The sequence below is a fragment of the Kryptolebias marmoratus genome, linkage group LG22 (genome assembly GCF_001649575.2).
Source record: "Kryptolebias marmoratus isolate JLee-2015 linkage group LG22, ASM164957v2, whole genome shotgun sequence".
In the NCBI taxonomy this organism is placed as follows: Eukaryota; Metazoa; Chordata; class Actinopteri; order Cyprinodontiformes; family Rivulidae; genus Kryptolebias; species Kryptolebias marmoratus.
In genome coordinates, this window is record NC_051451.1 from 22,728,212 (window position 1) to 22,747,553 (window position 19,342).

General features: G+C 35.1%; 1 protein-coding gene across 2 annotated transcripts in view; it reads right to left on the reverse strand.

Annotated features, from left to right (window-relative positions):
• eys (eyes shut homolog) overlaps window positions 1-19,342 on the reverse strand; it is a 161,562-nt gene that overhangs the window by 104,808 nt on the left and 37,412 nt on the right. For both annotated transcript variants that reach the window (XM_025005208.2, XM_017412860.3), the window contains 10 exons: window positions 17,624-17,737; window positions 14,886-15,008; window positions 13,640-13,753; window positions 12,880-13,113; window positions 12,031-12,153; window positions 11,839-11,952; window positions 7,245-7,358; window positions 5,939-6,052; window positions 4,006-4,203; window positions 1,335-1,456 (listed from right to left, as the gene is read on the reverse strand). In XM_025005208.2, coding sequence (XP_024860976.1) covers window positions 1,335-1,456; window positions 4,006-4,203; window positions 5,939-6,052; window positions 7,245-7,358; window positions 11,839-11,952; window positions 12,031-12,153; window positions 12,880-13,113; window positions 13,640-13,753; window positions 14,886-15,008; window positions 17,624-17,737 — 1,370 coding nt within the window. The remainder of the gene's footprint in view (window positions 1-1,334; window positions 1,457-4,005; window positions 4,204-5,938; window positions 6,053-7,244; window positions 7,359-11,838; window positions 11,953-12,030; window positions 12,154-12,879; window positions 13,114-13,639; window positions 13,754-14,885; window positions 15,009-17,623; window positions 17,738-19,342) is intronic.

A 19,342-nucleotide genomic window follows, 5' to 3' on the forward strand; every position in this document is an offset into this window, starting at 1 on the left:
GCAAAAAATATTGACGTAGGTGAAAACTGTCAAAGTAACATTCACAGAAAAGCCAGTGTGCTCGTAATCCCAGCACATTATATTTTTACTAGATGAGAAGTATTTCTGTTATGACTAACTTATGGTCATGATATTCATATATAGATTCACATAAACTATACTGGTTCACAACTCTTGAATAAGGGCCACATTGAACACACAGGCTATGCACAATATCTGCACAGGCTGCTGCAACAATATGCTTTTACTTTAATATATGAATTTAAGGGCTACAGATTTGCCACAGAAAACAGCTTTGCAGAAGATTTAATAGAGCAAGTTTTTATTTACATAATAAACATGTGGAGTGGGCAGCTATTTTAGAGAAAAAGTAGGTCATCAACTGTTTATATTACTCATAAAATTAAACTACCTGAACTCAAGGACTTGAAAATTTCCATTCATTTCAATAACATGGTAACATTATTCCAAAATATATCAATTTAAATGAATTTATTGACTTCATTAACTAATTTAGCAGTGCTTTTCCGAGTCATAAAAGTCAGAGAACCAAAAGCTTGCTGTCTTGTTTTACCTGCAACACTTTCTGCACTGAAAGTTTACTTTAAAAATCATTTCCAAAGACATTTCAACATGCATCTGCTTCACAAATAATCTACAAGTCTATACAAATCTACAGCTCAGTGTGTTCCCCAGTGTAAGGCTTTACTTTATCAATAAATCTGAAACAGGAAGCATTGATATGTTTTAAATGTTTGCATTTTTTTAATAAAGACGGAAACCGAAAATAAAATGTGATAAGGTAAAGTAATAAAAATAAAAACTTCCAAAGCCTTCAGGTTTACTTAAGGTTATTTATGTTTCTTTGTGTGGAAAGGATTTGATGCACGTAAGTGCGGATAGAAAAACTAATGTGAATCAGTTCTTATGCAGCACATGAGCTACATGAGCGGTCAGATGAATCATCAGCTGCTTCTGCCTCTTGTGCATAAACATGGTGAATACTTGCTGACATGAAAAAAATAAACACACTCAAATGAAAAAAAGACTGAAGATTTCCTACAGCTGATACCCTCTGTTTTGTCTCCAGTATCAAAGCTAGACTACCGGTTTAGTTTGTTTTCCCCCTTTAAAGTTGTGTCATTCACTACAGTAGGAAAGCTTTCAAACATTACATAGTAGTCATCGAAGGAAATATGCACTGAGCTGTTAATATTTTATGAAAAGCTACAAACTGTAGTGATTTACAGGACAGAAGGTCATTTTAAAACCTTTAAAAGGCCATAATATCATGCTATTATAGTGGCAAAGAGAAAAGAAATGTGCCTACTTACCTGATGGAGGTCTTTACATACTGAGCTGGAACTGCATAAGCTGTTGATGCAGTCATCAATGTCTTCTTCACATCTCAGCCCAGCATAACCAGGACTGCAAAGGCAGTAAAATCCATCTACAACTGGAACGAAGATTAGTTGGACAGTTGCAGCCACTTGCATCATAAAAATAATTCATATCTCGGTGGGTCCTATATCTCTACAAAGGTAAGTGCTGATTATGAGCATAAAGCACAATCACCATTGTGGCTCCATTTTTAATGGCTTTGACCTTTAAATAAACACCTTCTGCAGTAATAGTAAAGGCTTTGTTGAGAGGTCTCCTACTTATGCATCAATCTGGCAGTCTGGCAGTTTTTTAATACTCTAACCATCTTCAAACATATTTCTTTGCAGTGACCATTCAGTCCTACTTTCTGTCACTAGTTTCATTTTCCCCCATGTGTAATTCCCTCCTCCCTTCTCAATGAAAGCTCGGAAACCACGCCATTTGTTACCATACTCTTAACGTAATTGCAGGACAAAATGAGAAAAAAAAAAGTAGATCAACACAGAGAGAAGCAATTCCAAAGGTAAGCTCTATTTGGATGCTACAAATGAGCCATGTGGCTCATTGTTTTTTTTCCACACAAATCTTTGAATCTCCCATGTCTAATAATCCATTCCCTCCTCTTGTTAATAATTAATGATGTTAAAGAGGGATGCATCATTCAGTTTCTCCTGCACAACAGTGGTACAGGCAGCCAGTGACAGAGGTAATTGCAGTTCTTACAGGAGTAAATTTATTACTTCCCCAGTCAGAGTCCCAGGATTCTTCATTATCCCAAAGATTTACCCCGTAATCTATGCTGTCACTCTGTCTTTTTGCGTGTAGATGCTATTACTCTCATTAAATGCTTTAAGCCCTGGGTGGCAGCAGCATTACTCATCTCAGCCACTGTGGCTATGCAGTATTGTCCCTGATGGCTGGCTGGCTGGCTGTTGCTTAGCACTAGCCAATAGGTCCTAGAGATCTGGCTCATTGACCTTGGGTGACCAGGCTGCATTCAGGATTGGTCAGCACAGCTGGCTGAGGTCTACTGCAGTACCACAAAAAACAAACAGATAGTAACTAACTACTATCACTGTTTTATCACAGGATGATTAAAGGGAAACACCAGGAGAATGGAAGGTGCAACACTCAGTCACACAGCTTAAATGTACTTTCCTTAAATGTGTAGTACCAGGAAATTCAATTGCATTTAATAGCACAGATTATTATATAGATTTTTCTTATTTCCCTGTATAGTACATGTAAAATAAATTCACTCAAATATGCTACAATCACTCAACAATGAGAAACAACTTCTATTGCTACTATTTAGGATTAACCTTTTTATTAATTTGAATGACTATTAAATTAAATTTGCGTCACATGAAATAAATTGGGAAAAATTAAATTATCATTACAAGCAATGTAATTTATCATTGTTTATTTAAATTAAAATGCAACATTTACCCTTAACTGATTTTATTTTATAGTCACATTGTGAAGCTAATCAAGTGTACCCTGTCAAGAATTTTTATGACTGACCTCAGATCAGCTTCCTTAAAAAAACAAACAAAAACTGGTAACAGTAAGCATAATTATTAACACAGATGCAGGCATTTTATTTCAGTAATGGAGAATAAAATCTAACAGAAGTAGCAGGAGGCAGTGATTATGTAATATCTTTTACAGTAGGTGTCACCAACCACCGGGCCAAGGACTGGTACTGGTCCATGGATCATTTTGAACTGGGCCACACAAAATTAATAAAAACTTCTCCTAAAAAGTCTATATAAATATTTTTAGATACACTGATGTGCCGGTTATTTTATTCAGAAAAATGACCACTTCCATTCACATGAACAAACCTAGAAACTAATGCTCATTAAAGAAAACATGAAAAAGTAGTAATATCTGTAGAGACAATGGCACAGTCAGAAGAACCAGTGAGCAGAAAATAAAAGATTGTAGAAAGTTTGAGTGAGATTTTTCAGGTCTTCCTTCCCTTAATTTGTATCCATCTTCTTTGGCTTTGCTTTCATTTCTCTGACTTGTCTGATTATTTCTACTTGTAAAGATCTTTGTAAAAGTATTATAAATAGTGCTACATAAGTAGGATCTTGACAATCTACATGCTGTAATAACATCTTCCTCTGAGATTTTACATAAATTACGAGAAGCTGTATCGAGTTTACTACCCTTTTTCTACTCCTAGCACTATTTCTTCCTCTTACCAAATCTCACACTCAGGCCAAGTGGAAAATGTAAGACCTATTGCTTTTTAGCAGTAAATATTAACATAATCTATAGCCAAGCAACTAATTTACTGTAACCTAAGTAAATGACAGTGCATTATCTATTTGAATACTCTCTTCCTGAAATGTTCCAATACAAAGAAAATGTGTCAGAAATACTTGTGCAATATGCTAAAGCATAAAAGCACAAGTGTTTAAAAGATGCAAGGACTAAACTGTTACTGTGCTGGTTTAGTAAATCAGATTTTTTATGCCCAAAGATGGTTTGTGCAAAACAAAATTACACGTGTGTGTTTATGTGTGAACGCATGTGTATGAGTGCATGTACTTTCCACTTTTTGGAAGGGCCTGTTTATTAAGAATGTTGCCAACATAAGCTGTTTCTCACCATCATAGCAGAAACCGTGAAAACAGGGACTGGAGCTGCACTCATCCACATTGATTTCACAGCGGGGGCCAGTGAAGCCCCGACGACAGTGACAGCGGAAGCCCGAAGGGAAACGGTCCTGATCCAACTCCTCCACACACACTGCACCGTTCTCGCAGGGATTACTGGCCTCACAGGGTAAGAATTCACAATTATGACCTAGAATGAATAATAAAAAAAAAAAACATATCACGGGACCAACCAACAAAACAAAATCTCTACCAAATCTCTAAGAATGATCTGACACTTTTCAAATTTTAGATATTGGAGATTTAATCTTTATCTTGTTTTCACTAATATGTTTTTGCAGATTCTCAGTCATCCAGGACATGGCAAATCTTTAAAGTTTTAAACAAAGCAACTGGACTTCCCTTTTTGTTTGTTGAAGACATTTCACTTTTCGAAGAGCTTTCACAGTTTACATTTTCACAATTCAGTTTGAATTGAAACAAAAAAAAAAAACGAAAAAGGTGGTCCAGTTGCTTTGCTTTTTAGGATTATTTCTGTGTAGTGTCAAGATTACAGTAAAGTAAAAGAGTCTTAAAAGTGTGCGGATGGAAATTAATGTATGCTTCTTACTTGAAAAACGACTAACCTTCATGAATAATGACCTGCAAACATTTTTGTTAGCCCACACGACACTTTGAAGTTTATGAATGCCAAAAATTGTCACTGATCATCATCTTAATCATGTGTACAAACATTCCCTTATAGTGACCATGGGTCCTACCTCTGATATTCTCTTAAATAATCAAAGACAAAATAGATAAAGCATTCAGTTAAAAAATATTGTGAACGTAGTTCCTTTGCTGTAAAGAAAGAGTAGAATTCAAATGCATCTTTAACGTTGCATAAGGTGATCTCTGATAAAGAAGCAAACAAAGTTAATTTCTTTAGACTTTTTTTTAGACATTATATAGTTTCCATTATCTTTGACAGTGCATCAAAAAGCGATGACTAACAGAAGTCCTGCTGATGAACGCAGCAGAGCTTCATTTCTGCATGAAGTTCTACAGTTTTTTAAATTACAGCCCAACACTTAAATCTTTACTTCCAACTGAACTCTTAATTTTTCTCTAAATGCTGTCAGTGATTCTTTGAAGTGTTTTATTTTAAATTGTTTTTTTTTTCCTTTGTTTTTTTTCCCTAGTAATTATTTCCTCAACCATACTCCTGTTAAGCTCAAATTTGTGAAGTGCTGTCTTGATTGTTGCCTTTCAAGGAAAGTCTCACAACCAAAAAGCTAATTAGATCTGTCAGAGAGGCCTTCAGGTTCTAACAAGGGTCCTTCCAGAAAGTGTCATGGAAATGTCAGGCTGGGTAAATGATTTTCATATTTATTAACAATTTTCAGTGTTTCGTTTCTGAGAATCAAACTGCGAGACTTTTATCAAAGTCCTTTAGACATAATGGCAGACTCTCTCCTCAACAGCATAAATGATGATGCTAATGGCTTGAGGAATTATGCATTTATTTTTATACAGTTTCTAGACACTTTTATCTAATGGAATAATGTTTTTTTTTATAATTACCAAACACGAGCAATTATTAAATGTTATTTTGAAAAATACATTGAAATAAAGCTTCAGTGCTTTTAGAAAAATAAAACTTCTCATGAGTATTTGCTTCTATTGGTATGCACTGACAATGCTGCACAGAGACACTAATTCTGTCATTCGACAAAGTGATGAAAGTTGTCACCTGGGTGGCACAAACATCCACCATGGCTTACATCTGCCTAATCACTCAAGTTTTCTTTATTTAACAGGAGATGGCAAATAAGGACGTATTCATTTTGTTGCAATGTGTGAAGTGGGTCCAGACAGGTGAAAATAATAGTATGTGAAGTTAATTAACTTTGCTTTTTTGTCCCCCTTCCCTCAGTGCTCATTACCTTTAAATGGAGCCACACACTGGCAGAAGTAATTACCGGGCAGGTCAATGCAAGTTGCTCCATTCTTGCAAGGAGATGAAGCGCACTCATCAATGTCAAGTCCACATATTGTACCTTTGACAGAAAGGAGCACAAATTGATAAATATGTTCAAATGAAGGGTGACTCGTGTAAAGCTTTTGGCAATTAATCTTGTGTTTATGTAACAAAACACCTCAATTTAGATCAGCAGAGAAGCAGAGTATTGTGTATACTGAACTATGGAGTTCTTACCATTGGCTCAAATCAATTTTTAAGTATAAAACTGTTGTATAATATCTTAGAAATCCAGCACAAACCTGACAAAAATGGATGTATTTTATTGAGAACAAGTTTTTAGCAAATAACACGCAAACAACACAATTGACAAGTTAATAATTCAGCCTCAGGAGAGATAAATGGTGCTACAATAAATGATAAATTTCCCATGGTACTGCAGCACTTAAAATATAATTTCTAAACAGTCGTGGAAAAAACAGTGTTCTTCAACATATTATCTTTATTACAAAAAAGAAGAAAAAAAAGGAAAGAAGCCTAACCAGTCTGTAATCATGCATCCATAATGCATTCATCTGTTGTGTAAGCATCTTTGAATACATTTGCAATCTTGGTAATGTGGTTCAAATGTGTGCTCTATGAATGTATGAAACAACTATAATTGTTTCATACATTCAAACACACAATACATAAAATAGTTCAAAAGCCATTTCTGTTTAAACGCAGTGTGTAACTGTTGCATCTCTCGTTTAAACTCAAACTGTCTTTGTTTTGTAAAAAATAGAAATCAAATGTTTCTTTTTTTCAGCATCTAAATTTCCCCTCCTTTATTTTAACATTGTTTTCTTTAACAAATAGGCTCACACAGTGATAAAAACCCATTTTGCCAATGTACCACAGTGCAGGAAAACACGCAAGACACAGCAAGCAATGTTGCTGAGGGAGAGCAAGTTGGTTGCCTGGTGTTGTTTAGTTGCAGTACATTTAGTCAATTTTTATTTGCCTTGCAGTGCAAGATAAATCCAGTTTATGCAGTATGTCTTTTATAAAGGAGAATTAAGAGGCTAGGTCAACACCTGAGAGCTGTGGTTGTATTCTCCAAATACTTCTCAAACTATTTTTGCAGTATATCTGTGGATATCTTGTTGAAAGAAGTCAACAACAGTGCTTTAGTTTGGTAGCAGGAGTCCAACATTTCCAGAAAATCAAAGTATAGCTTATTTATTTTAAAGGAAAAATAACAAAGAAGTGTAATTAGACCACTCACTAACCTGTAAAGCCAGGCTTACAGACACATTCAAAGCTGTGAACAAGGTCAACACATGTGGCATCGTGCATACAGGGAGATGATATGCACTCATCTATATTGACTTCACAGAAGATGCCTGTAATTGAAAAGAAACACTGGTTTATTGTTCAAACACTTCTAACTTGGTAAACATTTTATGACATTGTCGTTTTTTTTAAAAAAGAAGATATTTATATACCTTTATAGTTAAAGAATAAACATTTGATTGGAATTTTTTTTTTATTTTATTGTATGGGACACTAAAAATAGTACATGCATCATGGAAAGTGAATTATTCTCCCTGTTTGTTTTGGGTGAAAACACAAAGCAGATCTGCAGCACACAGACAAAGCCACAAGATGTTTCTTTTCTCATTTTGCACTATCACTGTTTCACACATTTACAGTTTCTGTGAGCGCTAGAGGAGACTGTTACAAAGTGTGAAATGCCAACATGATAATGGGGCTTTGAATTACACCAACAGTTCATGTAATTACAGAGTAGTGTTTGTGCTGCTCTTGTAACACTACAAAGGACAGAGCTTGCTTTATAACCCTACTGCCTTTCCTGTAGACATGGCAAGGTTTGTTTGAAGTAAGTGCTGGCACATTGGCACTGGGATTCTATTTTAGCCCATGTGTACTATTAGCAAGCTTTGCTTAGTAGTACAGCTTTTATTTCACTTTATCAAATTCTTTACTTCATAATCTACTCCTAGATCATATTTTCTTCCTTCCTTAGATGGGAGTGTTGTTTATTGAAGAACTAGACCTTTAGTATTTTTACGCAGTTTCCAAACTCTACACCGTGTGCACAGGCAACAGATGAGTATGGATTCAGACCCACAATTTTTGTATACGGCAATTGTTATATTCGGCAATGGACGATGATAATTAAGAGTCCAAAGATGAAGATGATATAATATAAACCAGTAGAGAAAAGAACTGCTATAAGCTGTTATCATTAGGAATAGTTGGCCGCAGCACCTTGTTAAGATGTACCAATAAAAATAATAATAATAAAAAAAAAAATGTTTTTAATTAGCTGTCAGTTTCTGGAAGATACTTTCTTTAATCCATGGGTCAATTCAATTCAGTTTGTTTCCATTGTTCCAGTTCACAACAAAAGTTATGCAAAGTAGTAACAAGAAGGAAGTGTAAAGAAGTAGTCCTGAAATGGCAATTAGGCAGTGGTAACTAAACATTTCAGTTTCTGGAATCTCAGCTAGTTTTGGTTGTATTACACAAACATTGCTATTAAGCCAAATAAACACAGGCATTATGACACTGTAAATAGCCTCACCAACAGTTATACCATTTTTGTTCTTTTATGTCCGTTTATGACAATAGCTTTTATGACTTGTATAAATTGTGATAAAAAGAGGCAATTAGCAACCATTTAAATTCAATTGATTTCTGGAGATCACCTCAAGGTATTCCATTTTATGTTTCACAACCAACAGTGGTGCACTGACCCCAACTTTGGGAACTACCGCATTAGAGAGCCTTGATCTTTATCCAAGTGCTCCACTAAATGATAAGCCAGCAAAAAGCTGAAGGATTACCAAGTAACATCTTGACCCCTTTTCTCATCTGAATGAAATCCTGTTCTAAACCTGAGCACCCTTCTAAAATGTGGGACCAAAAATAACAGGGAAGTACAATATATCTATTTGAACAACCTTTAGGAGTTTGTAGTTGCAGAATTTTAACAACAGATAATAATAATAAAAAAACCAAATGAATGGAACATTTTGGTATTTACAATTATGGCTATATTTGTCAAAACATTTTTCTGGAATGTTTTCCTACCCTGCCTCTTGCACAATAACTGCTGGAGATAGGCACCAGCTGCCACGCGATCTTGAACAACAACAACAAAAAAAAAGTATGTTTTTCCTTTTAAAAATCTTTTAATTAGGGGTTAAAATTATTTTTAAAAAACTGATTAATATACTACTAACCTACCAAGTTTAGAACCATTTCTGTACCATAATAATACAACATAAGTACACCCTTTTAATTAAAAGAAGTTGCATGATAATAGATAATCCATCCATCCATCCATTTTCTTTACCCGCTTCTCCTTTCCGGGTCGCAGGGAGCTGAGGCCTATATACTGTGATTCACAGGATCTGAAAATAATAGGAGTGCACCAATTCTAGTACCAACCAGCATTGAGTATCTGTCAGATACTGTAAGCTTGTACTAAGTGTTCAAATACCACAGTGCCCAATACCACTTTATGACAGTGTGACATTGACCTTTCTGGTGGTAGAGGAGGAGCGATGTCAACTGTGTGGAGGTATTTCAAAGTCAACAATGGTAAGGCAAGAAGAGTGAACTGTGAGTTCTGCTCAGCAAAGTTGTCAAGAGGGGGAACGAAATCTAGCACTTTCAACACAAGCAATTTGATATAAAAATCCAACAATGCAGAGATTAAAGAGTTTCCTAATAGCAGAAAACAGCAGCCTGCTGTGTAACGCATACCCTGTCCAGCTGGCAGTTAATGAGGGCCTTTTGACGCAGAGGAGTGAGTGATGCTGTGGCAGTCGTCTACTTTTGTACTTTTGTCTTAAAAATACTCAGGAGCAGCTCAACCAGCCAATTAAAAGACTCCAACAGGATTTTCAGACCTGCTGGAATAGCACGTTCTAAATGCTATAGTCTGTTACTGAGCAGCAGAGAGCCCTGGGAATATATGGATCTGAACACAAGCTTCTAGACAATCTCACTACTCACCAATGAGCACTTTTGGAAAAGATTATTAATGTCCTGGAGCTGTTTGAGAAGGTAACATGGTCCATCCTTAAAAATAACAGTAAAAACATCTTGAAACTTAAATTTAGGTCTGTAGTATTTTGAAAAAATAAAACTAACTTGAATAATACAATGTTTACAATATTGTGCACAAAGTGTACATTAATATAATGATTTTTTTGTATATATATATATATATATATATATGTGTGTGTGTGTGCAGACAGGTCTTATAAGTTTATGAACAATTTATCTTTACTGGGGTACTACCATAAGGTATCTGCTTTTAGTTTAGTTTGCAAATTATGTTAAAATATGGAAGTTTCAGTGGGGAGAAGTGCTGCTCTGCCCTCACCCTGAGCTTGTACATTATACATGTACTTTATTCCTCCATACCAGTAAGAATAACCAGAGCACATTTGGTTTTACTGAATGCTTGTGAAAATAAGCTCACCTTTCGGTTTCAAAATATAATTCACATATATATTGTTTGATAAAAAAAATACAAACATTATGCTAGTCTAGTTATTTGAAATAAATTATAGTGTGTCACTGCTACTCAAAAATTAAACAATAAAGTAATATTTAATGCTTTTCTACATATATTATTCAAAATATTTACAGATAACATTTTTCAAATGAGACACAGTTGAGTACTCCCACACTTACATTATTAGCAGAATTTATTTTTTGTCAAATTAGTTTCTGTAGCTTATTTTCCACTATAGCAGATTACTAAGAGGCTTCAACATTTATTGGGAACTAATGAAAATGTTCTTTTATTCTTAAAAATGTGCAGACCAACAGCATACAGAAAGTGTGCCATTATAACCCAAAGGATAAAGAAACATAACTAAAGCCAGACTGAAGCTTGTAAAGGCACTTAAATGCACTTTAATTCCAACAATTCAGGGCTGGGAAAGAAAACTCTTGTTCATTGATTTATATATATATAAAAAAACTGATAATTTCGAGCCAGCTCTATTTTGGCAGGTATACATTGATTTAATGTGAAAAACTTAAAGGCTTGAATCTAAACATCCAATACTAAACTTAATAATGTTTATTTTGTTGCATTAATAAGACATGATGATGCAGTGTGGGATCAAAAGCAGTGATCAACACTCTAAAAAAAGACATCTGAATTGAGTAAACGTGAGCAGTTTGAAAGAATGTCCTTCAATGATCATTGATTTATTCCCAACAAATACATTAACTCTAGGTAAGTAATCATTTGCTAAACTCATTATAGGTTAATCTATGTATTTTATAATTCTGGGACATACCTGACAAAAATATCTTAATTTTTATAAAAACCTTTGCAAATAAATGTTCCCTAAACGATATGCTGTACATGGTGTTCACAACAACAAATTATGTCCTGGTTATTATAAATAACTGGCAATTGGTTAATAGCAATAATTGAAAAAAACAAACCCAGTAAACTTTGTGTTTTTTTATAATTTAACTACATAGCTTGCTACACTTAACCAGTTAACCTGTGTGATGAAAAAGCCCCAGTAAGAAACATAATTCTTTAAATGTTTTTAAGTTTTGACGATATATGCTGCTGCTTTTGTCTTGAACAACTTATTTTAAACAGTTGTGGTATCAATGACAGCATGCCGAAGTGGCCATGGCAAAGATGGAGGAGAAAACTGTGGCCCCAGATCAGACAGTTATTTATTAATTCATTTTTTATTACAAACTTTAACTGACTATAATTTCTAGAAGTTGATTTGAAATTTAAAGAATGACTTAGATGTAAGTATTTTTTAATTAAAGTTAAAGTTGCTCACAGAAAAAGTTGTCACCAACCTGTTATCCCAGGAGGACACCGACAGCTAAATGAGTCCAGCTCATCCATACAGAAACCTCCGTTTAGGCAAGGCTGACTCAGACATTCATTCACTTCAATCTCACAGTTATTTCCTGAGAAAGTAGGAAAAAGTGATTGCTTCTTTAAATACAATAGCACTTTAAAATAAAATGAACACAGCTCCCACTTACCAATAAATCCTGGAGCACAAAAGCAACTGTAGCCATTCAGAGCATCTTTACAAATACTCAGAATTCCACATGGATCCTCTGCACAGTTGTCAATGTTTATCTCACAAAACTGGCCTGTTAAGCCTGAAAAACAGAGAAAATGTTCTGAAGCACGTAACCATTCTGAACAATGGCTCTTAAGAATTTTATTTCATTTCATTATAAGAAGTTCCATATCACCTTAAGGAAAAACTATCTCTAGAGTGACCATATTATTATTATTAATATTATTTAGTAGCAGAATGTTGATTTAGTAGATTACCTTTATGTTTAGTTAATTATTACCAATGAAAACGATGTTTAAATGTGTGCATATTAGTGATCATAAAGAAAACTTATGTGTAAGCACCATAACAACCTATAATTTTACATGCACACAAGTATAACTAAAACCATAACACTTAAATATTGTGAGAAAACATTTTTTTAGTTGGCAGAAATCTAATTGCTATATTTAAAATAGCATTCTGAATGTATTACTCCCAAAATGTAAAGTAGCATGTATTTTCTTGTATGTTCCATTGATAGTAAACTACTATTTTGATAAAACTCCAATGCACAGACATCCTACGCATCATCACTGCTTTGAAGTCGGCTCACATCCTGATGAGCTGAGCACCGACTTGCACAATGCATAAAGGCTGTAACGCTGTAACGTGTTGTTGCTTAAGGCCAAAGAGATTAGACTCCTACAGAGAAGAAAGCTGAACAAGTGAAAGCATCAGCTGGAAGTGTGTCTGCTTATGTACATGCTTCAGTTTGGAGGAATGCCTCTGTCAGAAACAAGCTGGAGCTGAAGGCTGAACCTACCTGGTAAACAATCGCATTTGAACCCTCCTGACAAATTCTCACACACCGAACCGTGTTGACAAAGGCCATCAACACAGTGGTTTAGACGGGTTTTGCAGTGTGTTCCAGTGTAGCCATGATGACACAAACATCTGTAAGTACTTTCCAGCTCTTCACAGAAAATAGTCCCTTCAGGGTCGCATGGATTTGACACACACTGGCTCAGAGACGAGGAGCAGTCTTTGCCTTGGTCTCCTGGAAGAGTTGGGATCAAAGAGGTGAGTGATGTGCTGTATGTGGTTTCCTTAGGACTTCCTACATCTGGCCAAAAACAGCCATGGATTTTTATATCCCTTAACACTCTCATTTATGTAATTCATCCACCCAGAAAGGACTAAAGCACTAAACTCAATGAGAGAATTCAGTAACATTACAACACAATTCAGGGTAAAAAAAAAAGCTTTAAAAGAAAAAAAAAATAATTAAAAGAAAAAACATGGATTGTGGCTTTTCCAATAATTGTGTATCTGTAACAAGCTTGTTTTGGATGCCAATAATTCTATTGCAATAAAATCACTGATATGTTTTAATTTCACAAAACAAACATACCACATGCAACGGTGCAGCTTAAAATCTACATTTGTCTTGTCTTACTAGAATAGATAAAAATGCTGAGCAATAGACCCAATCACCCTTATAAAAATCTCCCCAATTTTTTAAAAAAATCCATATCAATCTGTTTATATAAATTTCATATTTATTTATTTATTTATTTTTTTACCCATTGGACAAATACATTGTACTTCTCCAGTCAAATTACGGGAACAAGTTCCTCTCTTTGTGCAGAACTCCACATCTGCTGTGCAAGCACTCAAAGATATGGAGCAATTCTTCCCTGAAAGATAAGTAAACATAAATGAATTATGATCACACAATAAATTATAATCATAAATACAAACACAAACAACAACAAAAAAAGTGTTAGAATATTGACGTGCTTCAAAAGTGAATTTTAACAAATTTGTCTGCATGAATCAGTATATTATGACATTTGTGTTGCTTTTGGAAGCAGTGCGGTGCAATAACTATCATGTTTTTTTTATTGTGTGTCACAAACATACTACAATTCAAATTCCATTAAATGTGATAGTTAACAAAGTGTGTTCATTTCTTCCCTGTTCCAACAGCCTAACACATAAGTCCAATGGTTGTTCGTTCATTGCCATAATGTGTGTAAACTTAGTTACACACCATACGTGTAGTTTGAACAGAGACACTTATGGCAACCCAAATTAAATTGTGCTGAATACGTTTTTGTATTTATTGAAAACTACAGAGCTGCTTTTCAAAGATTAGTTTTCTGTTTGAAGGAATGCTTAAAGGGATAGTGCAGAACTTTTGAAGTGGATTTCTGTGGAAAACTTATGACCAAATAACTGCTGCCCTAAAAAAAATTCAGTCTCAAATGTTTTTCAGAAGTTTATGTAAACATTAATTTTTAAAGCTTTATGTCACTGTGAACTTTGAATTGCAAGTTTTATTTTATTTTATTATTTATTTATTTATTTTATTTTTCTGTACATAGAATTCTGTGGTTATTTACAAGCACAAATAGTGGAAGCTGCAGGTGGTTTCAGCCTGGAGCACTTCCAGCAGGAATGTCATAATAAATATAGCATTCTCATAAACCATTATAGAATTTATCAGATTTGAGTTGTTGTCCCTTGTCAATCAATTCAGAATTAAACTTTATTTGAGGCTTTTCAATAAGCTATCTACAACAGGTAAAGTAAGCAATTGGTAATCTTTTTACTAAAGCCCCTTTCAAAAAATCTGAACTATCCCTTTCATTTTTCCAGGAAAAGAAACAATTATATCTTTATCCCGAATTTGCTGCAGTCCTTTGGGAAACACTGAGTGAACTCATGCATGCAATATGGACAGTTTGATGGTTATCAGTGCTCAGGAGTCATCAATCTATGGTACAGTCTTAAAGGAATGCTAGTAAAATGATAAAAATAACTCACCAGCAAAGCCTGAAGGACAGATGCACTCATAGTCTGCAACCAAGTCAATACATGTGGAATTATTGGAACAGTATCCATGGGCACATTCATCATAGTTGATTTCACAGTTGAAACCCTGAAAGCCTGAGAAAAAGAAAAAAATCCACCAGAGACGCCACATGAATGTCAGTAAATACCAGACTTGAAACGATACTAATTGGTATCAAATGACATCCAAAAATGATGAAATTCGACATGACTTTTAACTGCAAGCTCATCACAAGTTAACAAGTGCATCTGTGGAGAGGAGACGAAGGAGAAAATGTGTTATTATTTTTCACAGTGTGTGCACGATTAGTAGTTTTTCCACTGTGATTTACTTTGAGTTACTGTATATCTGCAAATTTCATGCTTTTTTTTTGTCTTTTTTTTTAAAGAAAAATCAAATGATTAAAAACAAAGTACAAGTCAGTGCTGAAATTTCTGGTCTTTTTTCTGTCTCCCATAAACATATTCCACCACATGGTCACGCTATAAAATGACTATCATTAGCACTGTCACACACCGCAGCTACAGGAGACCCATGACTAATGCTTAGCTATCAGCACCATCGGTGCAGGTCAAATCCTCATCATTTCTCAAACTGACCATGGAACCAATTTCCATCTCTCTCCAAGTCATAAAATTTGACAATTATCCTGACTTCATTAAAAATGCATAACAGACTTCACCTGCAATCACGATTTAGCCACAGGTATGTCAGACAAGTAGGATGTCAACTGGACCAAAAACTTATCAAGAAAAATATGTGGCTTATTTATTCTCACACTAATGATGCAAGTTATACATTCAGATGTGATCTGAGGAATCTTAGCAAATATTTGTTAAACTTATGAATATTAAACCACAGGCTGGGGGACATGAAAACATGCAAGACTGAAAATTCTCATGAGTAAAGAAAGCACAAAACATTGTATGATTTTTGAAAACAGCTATTTTAATGAGAGTAAACAAATTTAGTTTCTAGCAAGCACACTGACTCAATAAACTCTAGTTTCTCTTGCTGTCTTTCTTTTATTTATCTATCTTTATTATTTTTTAGACGCATCCAGAAATGCTGCGGTCATCTCTGGGCCAAAAGTAATTTAAAAATAACAAAGGCAAAGTGGAAAACTGTTCTGTGGTCAAATAAACTTAGTTTGTAAATTCTTTTTGGAAACAACAGATGCCACATCTAACATACTAAAAAGGAGAGGGACCATCCGGCCTATTATCAGTGCACAGGTCAAAAGTCTGCCTCTCTAATGGTATGGGGGTGCATTAATGCCTCTGGTATGGGCAGCTTACACATCTGGAAAGGCACCATAAATGCAGAACAGTATATGTTTAAGAACAACATATGCTCTCATCTAGCAAAAAAAAAATGGCAAGAATCCTACATTAGACAAGAATGGGACAATGTTTCGCTCCAAAAACTCCAGCAACTTGTCTCCTCAGTTTGAAGACATTTACAGACTGTTGTTTGAGCTATTTTAACAACAGACTTTTAAAGGACTTTCCAGGGCTCCATTGAAAGAAAGACTTTGTGATCTCAACTGAAACTTACAGCGTAAACAAATAAAACAGAGTAATAAAATAAAAGGAGAGTGGATTCTTCAGTGGTTAACATGACCCTGACATAACTTTTTTTTAAATGCATTACTGCCAAAAAGTCTAAATTACCTTATAATCTAAAAAAAATAAATAAATAAATAATATATTTTCTTAGTTTCAACATTTGATATGTTTACCTTGTTCCATTGTGAATAAACAATGTGTTTAGGAGATTTGAAAATCATTGCATTAAGTTTTTATTTACATTTTACACAACATCCCAACTTTTTCGGAACTGAAGATGTATATACTTAAAAAAAAAAAAAAAAAAAAACTAGAGCAGCAGAAACTGTCCAGAATAGACAAAGCTAAACCAAAGCAGTGAGTAAAACAACTTCAAGGAAGTGTAGACCCCTTTAATCACAGGAAGCCGGTGGAAGGTTTGCTCTGATCATTTAGACCCTTTTAAGACATTTATTCATTATAGGAAAATATTAAAATTTAGCTGGTCCAGACTGTATACTATACTCATGTAGTCTCACTGTCTTCACACTGCCAGAATTAACACATCAGCAGACATCCCAGAGACTGACAGGCCTAAAATACTTTCATGTCTGTTTGGTAATGTACCTAAATTAGTAGAAATACTGCAAGCGCCCAAATAGCTTTTATAATTGATCCATGGTATAGCTTCAGGATTTAAACTGGTTGGTTGTGCACTTAACAACTAAAAAGGTATAAGTAAGTCTGTTAGGGTTTTTACATTATCAGCCTTTGTGCTCATGTGGAACACTGCCTACGTGAGAGACCAAGGTCAGACCGCGGGCCGGCGGGCGCCACACCATCTGGCTCTCCCAAACAGTGATGTGTTATGTGTTTTTGCTATGATCAGAACTGGCTTTGGCTTGCTAAGATCAACCCCTTTTTTCTTCTTATTTCTTCTTCCTTTAAATAAAGAGAAAGCCCAAGTGGAGGGGCAGAACTTCCTGGACAGCACGCCATTAAGAGCTGTTGTGGAATCTCTCCTCTTTGCGAAGGCCTTCACAAAAAGACAACAAGCCTCTCCGGTGTGATTTTTTCTTAGCAGGTTAAATAAATGAAAACCCTGACAAAGTCATAACCATATTATTTTACCTGAAGTTGGACATAAATGTAGTGCAACTTACCCTCTGAGCACAGGCACTGATATAGGTCGATGCCATCCACACAAATGCCACCATTCTGACATGGTTTTGACTTGCAGTCATTGAGATTTACTTCACAAAATGACCCTCCAAACCCTGCAGCAAAAGAAGAAAAAAAAGGGGGGAGGAGGAGAATTTTTATTGCAGTTCTTTTCGCTTGGTTTCATTCCTTCGCCAATTAGGATCAGCATGACTTTGTTTTCACAAACAAAAGCTGGTTTTCAAAGCTGGTATTGATTCAAAGAGCTTGCTGAGAACAGGCAGACTCAGCTCACTGGATCATTTAATCATGTTTAATAAGCACCCGTCATTGCCCTTCTGATTTATTACATTAAACAGGCCAAAAATCCTTCTTCAAAATCAAAGTCAATCTATACACAGACAGAAGCACATCAAACAAATAACATGCACCAGCACGCATGTGTAACTGCATTCACACACACATGCAGTCAGGCTGGCCACAGTGGAGAAGAAACATTCCAGTGTTTAAGGCTTATTATTGCTGGTGCTACACAAGCTGCATGTGGGTTAACCTCAAATTTACCCACAATGGAGAATTTGTATGTGTGTGTACAATATAAATGTTTCACACAGTCAGCCAAGGTAGGAGAGAGCACAAGTTTTAGAAGATGTTTTTTTCACTAGACGATATGAAATGGAAAAAAAAAAAGAAAGATATATAAATATAAAAAAGACACAGTCGCAGCATCTGCTTTACTGCAGAATAAGCAGTTTCCTGCAAAATAACAGCAACATTATACAAAACAGAAGCCAAACAAAAACAACTGCTGCACTGCAAAAACCTGTGCAACGATAAAAACCACCTCATGCCAAGACGCGCGTCTGATGAAACAAACAATAGAGCTCAAATAATCTTATGGCAAAGGAAGTTCTACTGCAAAGCTGCTCCTTCTGCACATCAGAACAATCATTCAGTCAAAATAGCTCTTTAGATTTAAAAAAAAAAAAACACATACTAAGAAAATATGCTCTTTGAGATGTACAACATATAAATATTAAGAAGCGTTGAATGTTCCACTTTTTAATGCTTCGGAGTGCTATAAAATAAACCCCAATATAATAAATATTTTACTTTATTACTATGTCAGCTGACAAAAATTAAAGGCTTAGCACTCCTTGAAAGAATGCACATCGCCCGCCAAAGTGTTAAACTAAGATTATTTTATAATGAGGAATGACAAAGTTCTGGCTGTTTTGGTCAAACCTTGTAAATGTCATTATGCACAGTCTCATATAATATTGTAACATTTGTGTGACCTGTTAGTGCTTAAAGTAAGTCCAACTATTTTTGTGCTGGCTAAAGTCAATCATCTTGAATTGGGCTGACTCCAAAAGTTAATAAGTTGTAGATGATTATGTTCAATGATTACTTTCTGAAATATTCATTAAAATCTGTCCACTGGTTCATGAATTATTTTGCTAATGCTACACACAAACAAACAGGCACACACAGATACCGGTAAAAAACATTATTGCCTTTGGAGGTTAGGGATAAAAATCCATGATAGCAAAGAGTATTTAAAGTAGGGGAGGGTGATAGTGGCATTAAGCAACACCTTAAACTGGCAAAGATTACAGTATATAATCTGGATGCCAAGACTGCTGACATGAAACATCTAAACAAGACAGCAAGTCAAAGTTTACCCTTGAGAAGCGATCTGGGGAGTGCAGCCTGCCAGA